The sequence below is a fragment of the Neopelma chrysocephalum genome, unplaced genomic scaffold, assembly GCF_003984885.1.
Source record: "Neopelma chrysocephalum unplaced genomic scaffold, ASM398488v2 Primary Assembly neopelma1_75, whole genome shotgun sequence".
Lineage (NCBI taxonomy): Eukaryota > Metazoa > Chordata > Aves > Passeriformes > Pipridae > Neopelma > Neopelma chrysocephalum.
In genome coordinates, this window is record NW_020897736.1 from 8,634,069 (window position 1) to 8,655,608 (window position 21,540).

General features: G+C 43.2%; 1 protein-coding gene across 2 annotated transcripts in view; it reads left to right on the forward strand.

The window, feature by feature from the left end:
- Positions 1-11,791, forward strand: part of SV2B (synaptic vesicle glycoprotein 2B) — a 65,169-nt gene extending 53,378 nt beyond the window's left edge. For both annotated transcript variants that reach the window (XM_027688478.1, XM_027688479.1), the window contains exons 10-13: positions 2,307-2,440; positions 2,969-3,169; positions 5,428-5,587; positions 6,614-11,791. In XM_027688478.1, coding sequence (XP_027544279.1) covers positions 2,307-2,440; positions 2,969-3,169; positions 5,428-5,587; positions 6,614-6,797 — 679 coding nt within the window. In that variant the 3' untranslated portion in view covers positions 6,798-11,791. The remainder of the gene's footprint in view (positions 1-2,306; positions 2,441-2,968; positions 3,170-5,427; positions 5,588-6,613) is intronic.
- The last annotated feature ends 9,749 nt before the right edge of the window (positions 11,792-21,540 follow it).

Below are 21,540 nucleotides of genomic sequence, written 5' to 3' on the forward strand. Positions count from 1 at the left end.
GCAGTGGGTGCCCACCTGGCTGGGCTGGGCAGCTCTGGATGGAGAGATGGTTTCTCTTTCCTTAGCCCACACTGACATCTACTGGGCTTGGGCAGCAGAGACCATCACTGGTAATAAAACTGCTCTACTGTTGTATTTCCAAAATAAAAAGCTATTTTCTCTTGAAGTCCTCCATTTGAATTACCCCAGGCTCTATCCTGCAGCCCATTAGTGTGAGCTGTGCCGTGGCCACACTGCTGTGCTTCTCCCATTCCAGCCAGTACCTCCCCACAGCTGAGTGTGTCACCTTCTCTTTTAATGCTTTGAAGTCAGTGAAGTTGCTCCAGCAGAACATCATTGCTTTCCTTCATTTTTTCTCCTATTTGGGCTGAGCTTGGTGGGTTTTCTTCTGTATCCAGCCTGGACCCCAATCACTCTGACCCACAGCGATATAAATCCTAGCCATTCCATTGCTACTTTTCAAAATTCCAATAAAAAAGGGTGGAAAAATACCCCTATGTAATTTCTGTGGAGATCCCATTGCCTCAGACAGACTTAAGAGGATGTTGCTCCAGCTGCCTTGCACCATATGGGAAGTTCCCACTGTATGTTCAGTATTACACAAAGCACTCATTGTTTTAATCTTCACAGCTGAAACCACATCTCATTGCCTAGCCAGGTGGTTCCTCTTCCCTCAGAAACTATTTATCTCCATTCCCTTGGTATATATTTGATAGACATCGGTGGGGGACCCCAATATGTGTCCTCCTGTCCTTCCAGAGACCTTCCCTGCAGCAAGGAGCTGTGCTTGGTGGTGAAAACCTAGCCCTGCAATTCCTATTTCCCAAAAGAAAGTGGTGATAAGTGGATGTTAGTCAAATGTAAGGATTGAGGACCTTTTTATTATGCCCAGAGGAGATGCTGAGCTGTCACTAACTTCATTGAGAACTAGGGATGCTCAGCACCTTACTGGACAAAGACATAAACTGTGATGTACATCACTGTGCTCCTGCCTTGTCCCTCTTCAGTTCAAAAACTCAGAACCTGATCAAGCTGCATTCCAGTAATGCCCAGAGAGTATCTCAATGTGGTTTACAGCTGTGTTTTTCCTCCAGCCCTTGGCTGTGAGCTAAAAGTCCACGGATCACCAGGCCGTTGCTATCTGACTTTTAAAGATGAATGTTAATAAAGCAAACTGCAGGAAAAACAGGCTTCTAATAGCCTTTGGGAGAAAATACATCACAGGCTATTACTGAGCAAATGCAGAACAGTTTTAAGTTTTGCTATAACCTGTGAGACCTTCTACATGGAGCAAAAGACTTGAATAGTCTTCTTGTGGTATTTTGTGCATTAATAATTTCTGTTAGTGGGTTCAGTTTAGAAGCCCTGCAGTGCTCATTTAAAGGTGTAAATAGCCATCACACTACACTGTGTTGTAAGTGCTCAATTCAATTAAGCTTCTGAATATATGTTAGAAGGTTTTTTATTTGGTGACAGTTGTGGCCTCTTTAACTAGAGCAATAATGCATGTTCTTAATAGCTCCTTGCATCGTCCAAACATGCCTGTGCATTACCTAATACATCTTCTCAGTGTTCCTGCGAAATCTCACAGATAAATCAATATTGTGTCATCCTTCAGGCAGTCAGGTCAGACATGTCAAGCTTCCCATCAGAGGAGAAATCAATCACCTGACACAGTTTATTATTTTTAGTGAAATCTATTTTCATTATATGATAAGCAATAGACCTCGAACAGAAATGGTTGCAAGCAGAACTCAGATATCTCCCCACTCTTTCCAGAAACCCTACTGCATTTTCACTTAAAAAATCACTTTGAGTTTAAACAACTGTCAGAAACCTTTCACCAAATGGCTCAATAGGCTCCTGATAATGTCTGCTTTTATTTATGCTGGGGGAAGGGTGAGAATAAGGAAAGCAGCAGCATCAGCTTATGAAGGAAATGCCCTGCATTGAGTGAAAGTCTGTTTCTTCAGATGGCCTGGAACTGAACATGAGAGGATTTTTGTCCCCTTGGCCTTAGAAGCACATTTTGTTAGATGTGATTATTTGGAGGAATAAACTGCCAAAGATCCTAAAAGGTCCATATCTCTTTTAAAAAAAACCCTCTTCAAACCCTTCTCTCCAACTAAAACACAAAATATGTAAGCATGGAGTTGGAAGAACAGTTGTGCAGCCAAGCAACACCTTTTCTGTAAATGACCCTAGAAACTACCATTAGTGTCTGTCTCTTGAGACAGCCACTGCACAATACACAATGTAGAAAATACCTTAAAGCACAGAGTGAAGTTCTGTTTCCTGCCCCACAGATTTATTGGCATGAAATTCAAGGAAGTAAAATTTGAGGATTCGTTGTTTGAGGATTGCTACTTTGAAGATGTGACATCCAGTGAGACCTTCTTTGAAAACTGCACCATCATCTCTACTGTCTTTTATAATACCGGTAATGGGATTCCTGCTATGGTGTCATCTCCGTAACTAGGAGCTATTTTGTCAGAAAACTATTTTATCAGGGAACTATTTTATCTGTTTTCTGGGAAAAAGGATGATAGGGATCTGTGAGTTTGAGTGTGTGCTGGGTAATGAGAGTGATGATGGAAAAAGAAGAGGGTGATACTCCTTCAGGTTGTTCCATTAGTTGATTTTAACCACATGGCTTCCAGTGTCACTGGCTGCTGTGTGGCAAATGCAAAATTCAGCACTCAGACCTTGACAGCTTAAAGTAATGGCAAAATTCTCAGCACTTTACAGCTCTATTCAGTAAATTTGGCTTAAACTATAATTTTAACCAATTGGTGGTTGATGACTAAGTAGTAGTCATTAATTTATCCTGAAGAAGCTTTTCATTTCATTTGCATTTGATGAGGAGCTTTTCTTGGGTCTTTGATTTGGTTAGATCCTGGCTCCCATTGCTGCTGTATGAAGGGAGTTCAGCCAAGCAGGGTCAAGACTTTGCCTCTTTCGCTCACAGATCTCTACGAACACAAATTCATCAACTGCAGGCTCATAAACAGCACATTCATGAAGGAGAAGGAAGGCTGCCACATCGACTTCGAGGAGGACAATGATTTCCTGATCTACCTGGTCAGCTTCCTGGGCAGTCTGTCTGTCCTGCCAGGCAACATCATCTCTGCATTGCTCATGGACAAAATTGGGAGGATAAAGATGATTGGTGAGTGGGGACGATGGGTGATGGCACAGGTCATGGGTGGGAACACAGCCCTGCAAAAAAAGAGCTCACTGCGTCTGCACACCAAGAGGGCTCTGCTGGGAATCAGTCAACCCCATATCAAAAGGAGTAGAAGGGTAAAGACTAGAGGGTGAAGCAAGTGATCTACTCTATCACAGTGTGCAAGTGACCTACTCCCCGCCTCCTCACTCTGGTTTTCTGTGTGTCCATGACATCCTACTTTTTATTTTATTTTGGCTTTTGTGTCAAATCCTTCATGTTTATCCACGGGTCGGAGCTGAAGCAGGACCTCTTGGTGCTGTTGAGTTGATGCTGAAGTCCAAAGCCTCTGTATAAATAAATGAACACTTTGCTTGTAGCAGTGAATATTCACAAAGTTTATTTGATGTAGCAGCTTGACAGCCCAAGAGTTCCCTCTTTTGTTTATTTCTGATTTTCAAATGATTGCACAAACAGCTTCAGGGACCATATGGTAAATTAACTGACCATGTCACAGCCAAGCAAGGTGCCACCCTTTAGCACCTTGGAATAAGTTACCGAGTTATCACCTAATCAGCTCTATGAATACTTTGAGAATTTCTGCTGTTGCTTCCTCTAGAGTTCAGACCTTTTTCTCTAGATACTATAGGAATCATGCCCAAAGGGACAGCTAAGGGAAGTTAATAAAATCAGGGATGTATCTCAGGGGTAAGGGATGAATCACTTTCGAGCTCACCTCTCTCTCCTCTGAGAACAGAGGGAAGGTTAGTTAGTTTTGCTTCACCGTCAGGCAGGTTAAAGTAGAGCAAGATGACCCCACTGGTGTGTCAGGAATGTACCTGGGGGAAAATGAGCATTCATTTGAATTTGGAAAAGACCCAAACAAACTAGAGGGTATGTGGGAAATAAAGGAAGCTGAATGACAATAAGATTGTCCATCCTGAAAACATGTCAGCATTTCAGCATTTTCATCTGGAATTGAGATGACAGCTGGAACCCTAAATGCTTATTTCTTCTGCAAAATGAAGAGCACAGGACAAAAATTGGTAATGACACACTGAAACGTTTCACTATGGAATTTTCAATGGAAACAGCCTTCTGGCATCCCACCTGTATCACTCTGTTGAACATATTATTTCTGGCCAGCTTAACAGGAAAACTGTATTTTGCTTTTGTGTTATTTGCCTTTCTGGGACTTCAGTTTAGTTTTATCATGTCCCTCCAAACCTTCTCTTGTATAAAACAGCAGATCTGGTGCCCTCACGATGACCCTAATGCTGGACTGTGCATTTTCAGCAGGGAGAAATATCCCACTGCACTATGGGGATGTGGTTTGGCCATGTACCATGGAGGAGAAGTGGACATGGGGTCCTGCATGGCAGCTTTTCATAAACAGGGCACTACAGTGGCAAAATGCAATGTAATGTCCAAAATGAAGCATTTTAGTTCCAGTTCAGCACCTGAATTATTTCAGATGGTGACAAATTGGTTAAAAAACCCCCAAAAACAAAGAAAATTGTTTGGTTTTCAGGTAGTAAATGGAGCTATTTCAGTGATAACAGAACTTTCCAGTGAAAAATAGTGTGATATTGCAAAAATTGCATCTTTCAGGTGAAAATTCTCAATGGGGTAGAAGGCAGTGATGTAGCTATTAATATTTCTAAATCTGAACTGTGCCTAACTGAGCATGAATGCTCTCACTTTCTCCCTTGGTGGTGTTCATAAAATTATGGCTCCTGTGCAAATGTGCCATGAAATCTAATGATGTTCTTATAATTAAAAGAGACCTCAAGTGCTTCATACAAGTGACTGTAAATTATCCTAATTGGGACTAGAAATGCGTCAAGTGACTTCAATATGATATGAAATGCATTAGCTTATCACTTGAAACTCAAGTTGAAAAGCCTTCACAATGATGCTTCCTCCTCATTGACTTTCATGTTTACTTGCCTCTGCTCTTCCTGGGTCCCTCTGGAAGTATGAGATGCTGGAAACCTGCCTGGAAAAGCCTGTCTTCAGAGTCTTTGTAGAGCAGGACTATCAGCAAGATCAGATGATCATTGAGAACAGTTTCAAGCTGGTTTCCAGCATCAGAGAATGAGAGATAGGAAGCATCAAGGTATTTTTGGATTCTTACAGATTTAATTCCTATTGGGATGAAATGCCATTGCTTGAAAGCCATCTTTATCAACAAATGTGTTTGCTCAATTGTGGACAGGGGATGCTGGTGCCAACATTCTTCTCTTGGTTTCCCCCTGTAGGTGGCTCAATGTTGATCTCAGCAGTGTGCTGCTTCTTCCTCTTTTTTGGCAACAGTGAGTCAGCGATGATTGGCTGGCAGTGCCTCTTCTGTGGGGCCAGCATCGCTGCCTGGAATGCCTTGGATGTCATCACCGTGGAGCTCTACCCCACAGACAAAAGGTGCTCAGGATATTTCCCCTTTGAGTCTCCACATTCTGACTTTGTCCTCTTGGTTTCTGATGCAAAAAGCCACTCTAGAGACATGTAGATGGGGGAAGTGGTTATTTTATTTTATTTTATTCTATTTTATTTTGTTTATTTTATTTTCACCAGTCCTTCAGGGCTATGTAGTCCTGGAGCTACATGGAATCAGCACAGACATTTGCAAGCGTAATTCTGCATGCTTGGTGGGTTGTACACAGGGATCATGTGGGCCTGTGGAAATTATGGACAGATAAATCATAGGGTCATGGAATCACAGAATGGTTTGGGTTGGAAGGGATCTTAAAATCATCTAGTTCCAAACCCCATGAAGGGACACCAAATGAAATAAGTCCTCTGTCATTTCCATGGATGTACATGGAGGTCTGACCTTTCAGACTGCATCCCCCAGACTCTAGTCATGGCTCATCACTGTGGCAGCCTTCCCCTCCAAAACCCAGAGACAACCATGTGCACAGAAAGATTTGGGACATGGGACAACACAGGAAACTTCAGAAGACCGTGCTGCAGATGAAAGCTTTCCTTACAACATCATTATAAGTGCCTTTTTGCCAGAAGGGAAGGAGAAGGACTGTGCATTGAAAGTAGTGTGCTTTTAGCTGCTGGGTGAAACAGGATTTGGAGGAGAGCTGTTGTTGCTTCTGTGGTGACTACCTACTCCAGGCAGCCCTTGGAAGAGTTTTGACAAGTTCTAGAGCAAGGCTGTGTCCTGCTGCCTCTAAGGAAAGCACAGGCTGACAGAGTGGGCCACTCTAGGGCTAGGAAGAATCTGAGATGGAAAGGTAAAAAGAGTGCACACAGACATTCTTCTCATTCACACAGATGTGCAAAACAACAGCATCTATTTATCTATTTTTCTATCTATTTATTCTGCTAGGTTTTATTTCCAACATAAGATCATTCACAGAATTACTCATCCAGACCTTCTGTAGCTACGCCAGAGCCTCCCTCCTCACCACTGCTTTCTGCTTTTCCTCCCCACAGGGCAACGGCCTTTGGCATCCTCAACGGGCTTTGCAAGTTTGGTGCCATCCTGGGGAACTCCATCTTTTCCTCCTTCGTAGGGATAACCAAGGTGGTTCCCATCCTTCTGGCCTCCTCCGCTCTGGTTGGAGGTGGCCTGCTCGCTTTGCGCCTGCCAGAGACTCGAGAACAGGTCCTGATGTGAGCAACAGAGGCTCAGGGGTTCAGGGGGGGCAGACATAGAAGAAGAACAAAAAAGAGCCACGTTTGGAAAACCCAAAATGTTCATTTCTATACTGTTCTGTCAACACCTCAGAGCGAGGTGGCAGAGGGATTGAAGAGCCCAAAGGGATATAAACAAAACCCCGTAGTTTCTGACCTTTTCACAGCCACGACTGGTGCATGCAGCTCCCACACGCCTCTTGCAGAGCTTGGGTTCAACCTTGCCTATGCTGGGAGCCCACCCTGTCCCTCCCCATCCCACTGTAAGGACACCAGAGGTAGCAGTGGCTCCGTGCATGTGTGCACCTGCGTGGGCGCGAGCGTGTCCGACAGGAGAGCAGATCCTCACCCCCTCCTGCCTTTGCCGAGCTGTGAGATACTGCCCGCCCTGCCCAGCACTCCTTGGCAATCCATATCAGCTGTGCTCAGACACGAAGGGCATCTGAGGGGAGGCAGGTAACAAACTGCTGTAGGTGAGCTCCAGCAACAGGGGCAAGAGCTACAAATGTGGCCAGTGACCCACTGTCTTGATTTTGGGGTTACCACCCCAACCGCCTGGAATAGTGTGAGAGTCCTGATTTCCAGAGGATTCAAGGATGGGTGCTTGGCTCTCTCAGAAGACTCAGAGTTTCAAAGCCTTTTACTGTCTTCACTTGGGCACAGAGAATCACTAGGCACCTTCTTGGTCTGAGAGAGAAATATCTACATAATTTTATATATATATATATATGTATTTACACATATTTGCAAACATACATATACACACTGAAGTGGTCAGCTATTAAAATTTAGAATTTTTAATTTCTGCGCCCTTAAGAGGATTTTAAGAGAGACACTAAAAACTAATCCCAATAATTCAAGATTATCTGAAGTCATGACCAACTTAGTGCCACTTCATTCTTTATATCCAGACACCAAATATTTCAATGTATTGATGGCTGGGAATATATATTTCTATAATGATTAATTAGTTGTAGTTTTTTTCCTACAACTTTCACAGAGGGGAAATTGATATGCTGTTGGAGCATTCCACAAACCAAATGTGTACATATTATCCAGTGTAAATAAGGAATTTTTGCCTAATACCTAGAGTATGGTAACTGTGAATTTACCAGCATTTTAGCCATATTATTTAAAGAATATGATGCTTGACTTTCTAATATACTTGGGTCTCATTGAAACACTGTAAGCACAGTTACTTAAAGCCATTCAACTTGTTACACAGGGAATGCACACAGCAAGCTTTCACTGTACAGAACATTAAATTCTCCATTTAGTGGCACAGTTTAGTTTGATATCCTGTGAAGAACATTCTTGAAATTTGTGTGCCCTTTTTATCATATAAGTCCTGTTGCACCTAGAAGCAAAGTGAGCTGTGTATTTTAGAGTATGTTCTCTTAGGAAGCCAGAATAAAATGCATCCTGTTCAAAAACACACTAATGTTCACAACAGAGGAGATAACACTAATTAGATCCTTTCAACAAGTTCAGCAATAGACCAGAATTGATAAGAAACCATCACATAGCGCAGGGAATTTGTCGCACCAGGATATTTTGTGACATAAAAAGTTCTTTTGTACTTTTGTTCATGATCTTCCTGTTTACCTTCCTTTGGATCCTCTTTGTTGCTTTTTTCCCCCCTTGTTTGTTTGTTTTTGTATCTTTGGGTTTGTTTGGGATTTTTTAAGACAACCAAGGAAGGCTAGGCTGAAATCCTGCCTAGGACTGATGTCTCACACCTCTACCTTTGGCTGCACAGGGACAGTCACCTGCACTCACGCTGGCACCAGCCCAGCCCACGCTGCAGCTGTGGGAGTCAGCGTGGTGCTGCTGCAGAGGGCAGCCGAAGGACACACAGCGGGGTTAGATCACAAGCAGCAAATCCTTGCTGATGAGGCAAAAGCCTCTAATGAGCATCACTTTCATCATTGTGTCAATCAGGGCTAAACACTTCTGGAGTAGCGAGGCTACAATGGGCTGTTTGGGATTTTTGACATTTATTCTGAGGTTTATGAAATGGATAAAATCACAAGCTGCTGTAATAACAGAACTTATTATGCATAATTTCTTCATTTTATGGGTAGCTTAGGGCCTTTTTTTTTTTATTTGTCTTCAAAACAGCAAGGTTCCTTCTCTAAGGTAGGAGTGAATGTAATAATGTCCTTTGGCAGCAGTTCACAGCTTCTGTTCAGAATCCCAGCCCAGTACGTGTTTTTTTTCTCTAGTCCTTTTGCATGATGAGAAGCAGCTAAATATGTATTTTAACACAAAAGATCACCATGACCTTTGGGTTTCATCCATTTTGTTTGGCTGTGCTTGCCAATTACCATATTACAACTGGGGACAGGAGGGGGAAATTTTGTTTCATTTGCTGGACTGTTCGTTTCTGCTGCTCTGTGGAGCGAGAACCTATTTATTTAAATATTTATTTTACATAGCACTCTTAGTTACTTATTACCCAATGCTCACAGAAAATCTATTTTTGTTCTCCATTGCCATTGTGCAGTGACCTTAATGACATCATTTATTTTGCAAAACTTCTCTATTAATTTTCAGAGAAGGAAGAAATTGAGGTCTTGAGGAGATATAAATGGCAAGATAATATTAGGAAATATATCCAATCTTAGAAACCTTTCCTCTTTACAGAATGGCTTACAGGCTGCTAAACCTCACTTCACAGACTAGCTGGGACAAAGTAAATAGCAATAGGATCTTGTTATCAATGTTACCCAGGCTACCCATGTGACTATAGAAACTCAGCACCCCTAAAATCCACGGATCAGTCACTTGAGGGCTAAGGGATGTTGCATGTGTATTGGCACAAGCCTTCTATCCATGGCTTGGCCAGGGAGTTTGTGCCTAATAGTAGGAGAGAGCAAACACACACTGCAGCTGGTACAGGAGAGCCTGGGAAAGGACAACACTGAGCAGAGAAGGAAGAAAGGAAAAGCTAAGAACTCGTATCGCCTCTCTGAGACACCTACGAGTCAGGGGTCTGTGGCTGAACTCATCACCCTGGGTCCCATTATTCTCAGCTGAAAGGCAGATGCAACACATATCACCACGCTCAGGCACCGTGCTGAGCTGAAGATGCCCTGGATAGCCCTGCTTCTTCAGGAACAGAGAAATCCAGGGCAACAGCTCCAGCTCAGGCATTTGCCTTTGTGACACCCGGGCTGACACCTCCCATCCAACTTCAGTGCGAACACGTCTAGTCAATACTCTTTATGTGTTCATTGTCCTCGTCATGGTGTAAATCAGCGTCGGCCTCACACTGCTGCTTTCCAGAGCAAAATGGTTGGCGGGTGCAGACCCCTCAGCATTGGCTCTGGTTTGATTTGGGCTCAGTTTCAAGCCATGGGCTACTTGATAGGCTGAGCCTGAGTCAGAGTCCCAGAGCCCTGTTCAGGGGAAGATTTCCCAGCAGGCACCTCCTCTGATGGCTCAGCTTTATTTCTTCTGTAAAATCAGCATTACACCTGCTGTGCAAGGGCCAGCATGCCTCTTCCATTGGTTCCCCTGCCCACATTTGCCATAGTGAACAGTCTCTGTCTTGGATACACTGGACAATCCACAGAGAAAACTGCTGACCACGGGTCCCCTGGTGATCTCTGCAGAGCGCTATTTCCACAGATTCATGAACTTTACTGCAACAGGGACACAGAGGACCAAGACAGAGGACTTGCCTTAAATCCCAAAGATCTCTGTTGTAGAGGACAGCTGGACCTCCTCATGGATGCGTGGCACACCAGTACAGCCACTTATCCAGGGACATTGTGGCATAGGAAAGGTGAGTCTGGGGAACCCAAATGGACCTGCTGTGACTCAGTGTCTTCAGCTGTACAGCCATGTAACAGGGGTCACAGGAGGAGTCCTTCGCTGAGTTTCTGAGCATGCAGACACAGACATTTAGAGGGACACCAAGCACTGTTGATACTATTATAAAAGACCAGTGGTATTATAATGAGTTCTGCCTCCTTATACTCCTGTTGATTTAACAGGTTGTCGTATATTAATTTATTTACTTCAGTTGTGCAGGACAGCTCCTGTTACTGCCTTTGGCTATGCTGTGTCCTAGTGATGGTGGCTGCTGCTTCTGCTGGGTGGGGTGATCCCCTCCTTGCCCATATGAACGTCATTCTTTGAAATTCCTTGAAATGCTACATGATTTATAAACAGTGGTGTATGGATCTTTTGGACTAAGAAGAGGATCATTCTTGGAGAACCCATACCCAGAGCCAGGTGTTCTGCACATTGGGGAGTGCTCAGGCATCCTGATGTCCTTTGGTGATATTGAAGAGGGGCACTGAGGGATGTTCCCCAAGCCTGGGAGTGGTCCAGCCCCAAGGCTGGATTCACAAAGGGACACAGAGTGAGGCTGCATGGAGCTGAGCTTTCTGCAGATGTGCAGGTCGGTCTCCTCTAGGTCCTGCTTTGAGACCTCCAACAGCAGAGTATACTCTGATGCTCTTAAGGAGGCCTTGGGTCCATTTATATTTACTGCTTAAAGTCCTTTGACTTTCCAAAGGGCACACAAAACCCAAGTGGATATTTTTAGGTTATGTAGATTTGTGCCCTATACATTTTATTTTCCATTAAGTTTCTCCCCGTTTCTCACCCTTGTATTAGTAAATGCTGCTTTTAGGCAGAATCACGCCTGGGAACTGTGAAGGAAACAAAATGAAATAAATTTCTTTGCTGTATGTGATGCTAGTGCTGTATAAATGTACACACACTGCAAGTCCCATTGTAAATAACACCCGGTGTTGTGCTTTAATGCAAAGTTTCATTTAGATGTTCTGTCAACTCTGTGTGTGAAATAGCCAATTCCAGTCCCTTGGTTCCTTTTCTTCATTTAAAACCTTCTTTTATTTTTTTTTATTTGATCTATGTCTGGTTGTCACTGGAAATTGCAGCTGTTCCAATGGACTTTGTTTTTGTTCTCTCTGTCACATTAAAAAGCTGGAAGAAAAAGAATGGCTCTTATAGTGTTGGTGTTTAATGTGCACTTTGAGGATTTTTACAAGGGCTGTCATGAGTGACTTTGTATCCTGACAATGTGGAGGCTTCCTCTGATGTTTGCTACTTGTACATCCTTCCTCTCTCAAACAATCCCACCTCAATTAAGTCTTTCACACCATGGACTTCCAAACACAGTACATGAGAAAATCTTTACCCTGAAAAGTTTTCTGGTAGGAGGAAGCATGAAATATCTTTAAAGGCCGTGCAAGACCAAAAAGCTAAACTCTGCTTTGTAACAAGAATACATCCAAAAAAACCCCCACTGTTTCTTGAGGCTTGGCACACCATTTGACCACAACATACTCCCTTATTGGATGTATTTCTAAGGATGTGAGCTCTTCCTTTTTATTTGCAGCTCTTTGTATAAACCTAACTATCCAGCCCATGCTTTCAGAGCAGTGATAGAGACTGTGTGGGAAAAGAGCTCATGGCATAAGCAGTGGAGGCTGGCAGCCAGACTATGGGGTTTATGTATTAATTTCCTTATGTATTCCATAAAATGCAGTGATGTCTCTTCTCCAAGACCCATTGAAGATCAGCAGGGTTTTGATTCTGAGTCAAATCTGGCTTGTTGTTAAGAAATCTAAGCGTTGAAATGTTGTCAGGTCAATCAGTGATTAGTTCTCTCTTCACGTACACTGCACATGCAACATGCTAAAGGCAATATTCAAGTGAGAGATAAAGAGCCAGAGAGATTGGAAATGTAATAAAGGATCCATGGAGGTACCTCCATCATCAGGAGACTAAATCAGCATTTTTCCTCAGCTCAGGTTCAGCTGGGTCCCATAGGACCCATCTGAACTGGGGTCCCACTGGGTGAACCAAAGCCAGCAGCAGTCTGGGGGGACTGGGAAGGACTGTTCTAGGTGGGAGCTGCCAATTGTGAATTTTGCGGTGCTCACGTCTGACTGCAGAGTACAGAGTTATGGAGTCAACATTCTGTAAGCCCCTTATGTGTGTTCTGCCTGTAGGAAAATGTGCATCAGCAGACACCATCAAAAAGCATTTTCTACGACCTGGGTTTTTAGATAAAGGTCAGAGATTTGCACTGAAAGCCTTGGAGGTGCTTTCGAGTTGTCCTTTCTCCAGGCTAGTTGACATTCTGCATAAGACTGAAGTCTCAGCAAGCAGGAAAATCCCATATTTGAATGTTCAGAGAGGGTTGCTGATAAAAACAGTGCATAAAAACCCCTGACTAATTTTAAAGTAGGGAACAGGGAATTTAATAGTAGGATTATGTGACACAGCTGCCTGAGATCACATAGGATGGACTGGATGATAAGAAAACCTTTTCAAACCTGTGTTCTTACTTTTCCGTATTGATGTTTCTACCCTGACCAGCTCATGTTTCTCACTATGTGGAGTTACTGGCACAGATTCTCAGAGCTACTAATAAATGACCCAGATTCCCTGGATATGCAGGTTCATCCAAGCTGTCACAGAAGGTTACCTGGTGGAGGAAGAAGGCTGGAATTGACGGCATTCCCAGCAGCCACTAAATCCAGCTATAGGTCTCAGTGATGCTTCTGAATTGTGAAGTGACTTCGTACTGGGAATATGATTTGAGTTAGATTTTGGTAAAAAGGCAAATCATTTTACCACTGCACCTATATCTTAGATCCTCCTATTTCTCAGACCAGTTTCTTGCAAGCAGACGTATAAATCAGAAAGAGCTAGCCAAAGAAGTTCCCACAGATTTTTTTTTTGCTGTTCTCAGTGGGCAAGGAGAATTAACTGAAGAACTTTCAGCCACCTTGTGCCATGATAATGCAAACAGTTAGGGGTTATATATAATTTTCAACATTCTAAGTGTACATAGTTATTACTGAACTAACCCAGAAAGTAGTTTGAAAAAATCTAAAAGTCATATTTAAATGTATTGCTCAGCACGTTTCACCTATGAAACCACGTGTGTATATACACAAACATACGCATATATGCACGCATATGTGTTTATATTTGAAACTAAATGACTACACCTGACCTTACTGATGCTGCCTCAGGTTTTCTGGGAGCGAAATTAGCGCCAGTAAGACCAGGAGATGGCAGCAGTTGCCCACAGCATAGACCGGTCCCTGCTCCAGTAACTGCTGGAGCCTGCACTCAGGACCCACACCATGCACAGACGAGGTGCTGCAGCAGTGCCATCAGGTACAGCTCACAGGGGTCTGACCCCCAGGGAAATCAGGGAAAAGTGTGTAAATAATAATAATAATAAAAAAGCAGTGATTAGAAGGTTTAGGGAAAAAACAGCCCTGGCTAGTGCCAAAGCTTTTGAAATGGGAGTTGTGCAAACCTGAAGCAAAGCAAATGTAATTATGGGGAAGAAAATAAGAATTTCTGCTTCAGTAGGCTAGTGCAATGGTTTTCAAGCTTTCTCAGCCTGCAGCTCCTGAGTGTTTTCCAGAGGAGATATAGACTCCCTGTAAAAATGCAGTGAGTTAGAAGAGAAAAGCTCTGATCTGGCCAGTGCCTTACCTGCAGAGCTGGGAACAGGCCGGCACCAGTGGTGCCTTCTGGGGCAGCCTGCTGAGGTGCTGCAGGGAATGGGGTTTGTAGACAAGGTCTACAGCCCAGCTAATCATGGAGGAACGTCACCAGCATTGCCTCATGGGTTCCTTCTTCTACAGCCTCAAGCACAGGCAGAACCTTCTGCTGTTAAAATCTGAGCCATTAAAATGAGAATTCTCATCACAGAGTGGTTTCATGAACTCCTCCTACATCTCTGTATGAGGAAGGTAAGTCAAGAGACAACACTCATATTTCTAAGTGTTTTGCTTCTCACCTTGAAGCAACCTGGGGCCACAAACCCTCAATGCTTTCCCTATATGGGTGATTCAGATCAGAGTTCTGAGCCTGCTGAGAATTACCCAAATAACACCAGTAAGCACTGTAGCTGTCCTGCTTACAGCTTCTAGAAACCACAGAGCCCAGCTGAGACTTGTGATCCTGCTAAGCAGGGCTTTACCCCAGCCTTATGAACTCAGTCCCACCACAGCTGGGTACAGCTGCTGTCCGCCAGGGGTTTTGTGTTGATGGTTTCTCTCTGAGAACCAGGAGTTTAGAATTCCCTGGAAAGCTTTTGCTTCACCATAGAAAACAAACAAAGGAGCTATTCAGTAAATACAAACAGAGTTAATTGCGAGGAGACCAAAGCCAGCTCTCAAGTGGCTTCATTCCTTGATTTTGTTGCCCCGGCAAAGTAAAGAGACTTACTCCAGGGAGGATGTATCTTCCCAGGGCTGTAGCCTGTCTCACAGTGGAGTGCCACGAGCAGGACAGCAGCTGGAGTGGGATTCACTCCAGCTGTGGGGTTTCAGAAGTTTGTAGGATTTCTCCAGAGGGAGCCCTTTCTCAGCCTTGAAATCTTCTGCTTCAGACTGGGAAAAGAATATTGTACCCAGCTCTTCAAAATACATCTTTGAATTATAAATTCAGCTCTTTTATCCTTTCTTATTTAGTAAAAGAGCTTTGAAAACATCCCAGCAACCCTATTCCTTCCCTTAGACCCCTGAACAACAAACTGCTCTGCAAAAACCAGCCACATACTGAGCCCTTAGGCCTATAAATATTTCAGAACAACTATTTACAGTCCTCTTTTGACCCTATCCAAAGAGACTACAAAGAGTTCACAGCCCTGGTTCAGCCCAGCTGTGGGACCCTGCTAAATTACTCTGTCCCCTTTCACATCCCACCTGCAAGAGGACAGGAATAGTGTCACCTTTGTGTTGGTCTCTGTGGCAGATCTCTTTCTCTGTGTGGGGTCATCCCTACCTTAGGGACCCGAGAGACCTTCTTGGGCAGATTTTCCAAGGGTTTGGGGTGCCAGTTTATTCAATGTCCTGAAGCTCTGATACGTTGTTGACTTTTACCTCTGGTATTGCAGGATGTCCCTCCTTGGTCAGTTAAAGGAGCTGCTTCTTTTAAGTGCTACATATTTAACTCCAAGTAACCACTTTGCCTGTTTCCTCAGGTCAAGGTTCAGTATAAAGCTTATGTGGGAGAAATGCTGGTTAAAGAGAAAGAAAAGAACTGACCCTGGGTGAATGCCACATCCACCACAGAGGAGTTCAAGCCTGAAGTTAAGTGTATCCCTAAATCATGACCATGGTTATTGCAACCTTCCCATGTCCGCTGGGGATGAAATACTGCCTTAGATAGGCTTTGGAGATAGGGTTTCACAAGAAAGAGGAACTCCAAATAGAAAAATGACGCAAAGAAATTTAAAAAGCAAACAAATAAAAACCCCCAAATTCAAACCCAAACCCTTTTCTAACCTTTTCTGGTCTTAAAACAATGTTTTAGCAATTGCAGCTCTTCAGGGTCACTCCACTTTTGGCTCCAGGAGAAATTCTTGTCTGGAAATGCTGACAGCCCAGCCTGCTCCTCTGCAGTGCACAGATAGCTTGAGCAGCCTAGAGATACTTGTCTCAGACTGCTCAACCAACAGCAATGAGAAGATAAACCCCTTATACCCTCTAAGAGAGACAAGAACAAAGCTTAAATCCACTTTTACAGGAGTAAATTATGCCACAGACAAGTTGAAAGAATTTCCCAACTCGCACCCTGTGCTTATAGGGGAGAATTCCTGGCTTTTTGCTGGAAATATTGTTCACGTGGGGATGGTGTTTTGAATTACAGAATCATAGAATAGTTTGGGTTGGAAGGGATCTTAAAGATCATCCAGTTCCAAACCCCTGCTATAGGCAGGAACACCTTTCATTAGACAAGGTTACTCAGAGACCTGCCCAACCTTTTCCCAGTACGAGTCACAGTGCAAAGCAAAAGCAGAGGCCTCAGCCTGGATCTCTGCTGTGTGTGCAAGCCCCAGGCTAGCAGAGGTGTGGGTGGCAGGTTCTCTGAATGAAAATTAGGGTGGTGGTGTGGCTCACTCGAAAGCTGACAGTTCCTTTCTCACTTCAGAAGAAGACTTTCTGAACTAGATCTCTGAGGTGCCTCACAGCACAGCAAAATCTGGGAAAATCACCTTCTGTCTCCTTTTCTTTCTGGTTTTTCTCTTCATCTTTAGGTATGACTTCCCTAAGTATCCACCCTTGCTTGATGCAGTTGGAATCTGGTGACATGATGCAAATGAAATGTTGATTTTTAAGCAAGATTATGTAAGTCCAATGTGTTCAGTCACAGTGGTACTGGGAATCATTGAGAATTAATTCCTCCAATCTGTGAGACAGTGGCAGGGACGGAATGAGGGCAGAGCTAATCACCAGGCATAACTCAGCCAGGACTTCCTCCTAGATGTCAAGGAGCGAGCACAAGGTGAAATGTTTGTACCACAGAGATTTCCACTGCAGTGACCCTGCTCTCAACAGGCATCTTGTATAACTGCACAAAGCATTAAAGCCAAAGTGGAGGACAATCTAGATCTTTCTGTTTGACACAAAGGGATCCTGATCTAGTTTGGTGTCTGCCCTTGAGCTGATTTAGGGATAAAGCACTAAAATTTTCTGTCCTGAGCTGCTTGGTGGTTGTAGCCCTGAGCTACTAGTTCTTGTGTTCCCCTTTTACTCCACAACAAGAACCTGTTGCCTGACATTACAGTTATGAATAAAGTCCTTGGGTGGTGGTGCCTGATTAATCTGGTTTCAAAATGAGATGTGGGGAATAATGCTGCCTACTCATATTATGTCCTTGCTACCTTCTTACTACCAATCTTTGCAACCACAACTCACAAGTGACTACTTTGTTTTCCTCTGGGCATGATTTAGCTTTATTTATTGACATTGTTGTTATTACTATTCATAAAAGAAATTATCAAGGTAACCTGGCTGATGGACTTTGAAGCATTGGGTAATGACTTCTGCAAATCACAAAGAAAAATGTACCCTGCAAACTGAAGGCATAAGCAAAAACAAGGCAAGGGGAGGATGAGCTTTAAAGAATAGGTGTCCTTTGAAGTCAAAGATTAATTCCAGATTGAAATTATCAGGCAGTAAATAACACACCTGAGTCTTTGTCAATAGGAAGCAAATTTACCCTGCTGCAAATATACTAATCACTAGCATAGCCACTCACATTATTAGTTGAGAATAATTATTTTCTCCAAGGAAAGTATAGACCTTCAAAGGAGATAACATCTTAAATCACAGCAAATTTTAATTTAAATTCAAAGTGTAGGAATACACACAATACTCCATCTCTTTCTTATCCATCCAGGATGGTGCCATTACAGTGTTTTAAAGACAGCCCCAATCATTGAACTAAATACCTGCAGCCTAACACTTTGCAATTTCATTTTCTCCTTGTCAGACTGTGTAATTGATATTTGTACTGGAGGAAACAAAACAGAAAATGTGACGGTGTTGGTAACTGTGCCATTACTGTCTCTTAAACTGCCTGAGAGATGGGGAGGACTGGGTGACAGTGAGGAACTGGTGCCTTTGTAATTGGATACAAAACCTACATGGCCTAAGCCTGTAGTCAATGCCTGCTTGGATTGGGGTAGGTGTGAGATCTGACACTGGGTTGTCACTGGTCTTGTGTGACCACTTCTGCCACCTGAAAGCCAAGTCCTGCAAAGAACCAAGCCCACTGATTTCAGCAAGATCTCATCTTACTGCAGAATATGACTATGTGGAGATTCAGTCTCTGGCACGTGGCAGAAGTTGGGGCTCTCCAATGTATCTGCAGGGACAGATGAAAGAAGCTGAAACGTTCCCTGTTGACTTTGCTGTCTATCTTCCACACTCGCGCTGTCCTGAGGACTGACAGTTCCCATCTACAGTCATACCTGGGGAAGTGACCAATTCTGTTCCCCTTGTTCCCAGCTCAAGGACAGGGGAATGGGATCTGTTTCATGGGCTTTTGGCTGAGACTGAATTCACCAAGTGAATTACAGCGATCTTTCTGCCTCTGTGGGAGTTTGTTTTCTCCACCAAATGCCTTGGGTTCAGTAAGAGCACTTCTTCTATAGAAAATTGCTTTGAAGTGTCAAACTATGGTGAGGGCCGGGTAACTGCAAAACTTTTCTCTGAATAAGGCTCACAGACTCCTGCCTTTCCAGGCACCACAGCAAGCTTTGCCTTGGCCATCATAGCTCTGAAGCTACGTAAATGCCCAAAGGCTTAATCTTCTCCATTGTTTCCTGATACTTTTCATGTTTTGCTTTCAAGTTTCTGCAATCACAAAGTGCAATAGGGCTGATGGGTTAGAGAGACGCAAATGCCCTGAAGAGGTGACCCTCAGTCTGAACCCAGAAAAAACAGGACTTTCATGTTGAAATTATCAGGAAAACAAAAGAAAAGAAAACACCATCCCAACACCCTTCAAACGTGAATAATTTGTTGAGAGCATCTTCCGGAGTGATAGATAATTGTATCTGTTCCACCTCCGAAGCAGCTCAAATCAGCCCAGTGACATTTGTCACAAGTGGAGGCAGTTATTAATAGGCTGCATACTTATAAAACTTCTTTACAATGCAAATTGCTTCTTTCTGCCTTTATCCCAGCTTTTAGGGTGTTTTATCCATGCATTCCTGACATCTCACTCCTCAGTGGTGTCTGAATATCCTTAGAGGAAAGAGGAGTGAAAGCCCAGTTGACTCTGTAGCTTGGGGCAGCTACAGGAACTCTGGAGATGCCCCAAGCTACAGAGTCAACTGGGCTTTCCAGCAGGGATGTAGGACAGTGGTCCAGCAGGATTTGAGGGCACTGATGCCTCCCTTATTGTTAAAAATTTATCAGAATAAATCCCAAAATATGGCCAATCTACTTGCTCACTACTGGAGATGCTTGTACCCATTCACTTGGCACCACTGATTGAATAAGAAGTTTAATTTATTTGGATTTCAGAGATGCTTTGGCAAACGTAGAGTGGGAATCACCTTCTCTTCTTTTCAGCTTTACATAAAATGTATATTTTTAGCACTTGAGTTCAGAACTACTTTTTCAGGAATTTCCCAGCTTAAGCCTCTTGATTTGAAAAATAATCAGGGAAACATTAAGAAAGGCTGAAGAAGTTAACAGGGCTGTGAGCTCTTACCAATGTCCCATGTTGATTGCTGTTTTCATCCTCAGTGTTGGGAAAAAAAACAGGAGAAAGCAAATACAATGCAGCCTCCAAACAGAATATGTAAATGTAAATCTGAATATAACAGTAGCAGTGACCCAGGGGCAAGCACTTCTTGGAGAGTAGAGGCTTTCAGACTCTCAGATGAGATTTAAAATCAAAGTCCTGAGCTCTTCTTGTCAATAATGGTTTAATGAAATGAAGAGACACACTGTGCATTTTATGGGAAGATGTCAGAAAATTAAGTACTGAAATCCTGGCTGTATTTATGTGTGCAGCACAGTAGACTGAGTTGCTCTAAGAACTGAACTTTTGTTTCTCTGAAAACATGCCCTTACACTGAAAAAAATGCCCCTATACTGCAATATGTACATTTTATAAGCAGACTCTGGTAGCTCTTGGGGTCAGACGTGATTTAGAAATGCAGATTACTGTTATTATTAATTAATAATTATCATTAACTATGATCATGACCTGCGGGGGTTTATAATTCAGGATATACTAGTCCTGGCAGTCTGTTACTAATGTATGTGTCCTGATCATTATCTTATAAAACAGCCAACCAAAGTGCTATACTGTGTGTAGGAAATCATTCCCTCTGCACTTCTAAGTGAGCTAAACACATAGGTACCATTAGTACTCCATTATAGACTCTTCCAAGTACAATTAAGTGCAGACAGGGTCTAAAACTGGGGCCTGTTGTTTTTCCCCTGTGCATGATGTAGGTGGAGTTGGTTTATTATGCCCATTTCAGTTCTTGTTTTTTCTAAAAAAGAAATGCTAAATGGTCTCATTAAAACCTCATAGAGGAAATGTATTCATCTTGCTGAAATATTTTTGGGCTCTTCCAAAACCAGTAATCAGCATCTGAAGACAGTCATCTGCCTTGCTAATGGACCACAGTTATATGTGTAATTGATTAATTAAGGAATGAAAATCACTGCTGAGACTAAGGGAGGAATCCACAACTTCAGCAGGCATTGAAGTGAAATAGCAGCTCCTCCTGGGCAAAGCAGCTGAGTTTGCTTCAGGTATTTTCGTCCACTTTCAACTGCCCTATCTTTTCTCTACAGGTTCTTGTTTGGAATCCCAGTGCTTAATGTGGGGTAAAAAAATAGGAAAAACAAGAAACATCCAGCCTTCCTTTTTCCAGCTGGCAGAAGGAACATAGCTTGGTAGGGTTTGAGCATGTGTGTGTTTATTCCCATGCATTTACTGGCTTTGTGTGTGTGAGCAATTGTGTAAAAAGGCAACGGAGGGAACTCAAACAAACGAGCTCTTTGGCAGCTTTGGCTGAGCATGGTGGCACCTGCTCTTCTTTGCAAGCTTTGTTGACATGATTTACCCCCCTGTGGAGGTTGTGCCTCCTGCCTCATCACTGGCTTCACCAATCTGGAGTTTCACTGGTGCCTTGTAGCAATGCTTTTTTACAGAGTCCTGGCTGAGGAGAGGTTTCATACATAGGCAGAGCCAAATATAAATACCTCAGCAGATATTTTGAACAGAGGAAGTGGTGCAGGGTCACCTCTGGTGAGCTTATGGTGATGAATTGTGCTGTACTGGGGCTCTTTCAAGGCATAAGACTTCTTCAAGAGCAGAAAGAGGTGGGACAGCAAGAGATGCTGCCTGCAGATAGCATGGCTAGTGCTGAGGTCTTGCTGCTTCTACAAAATACCTGA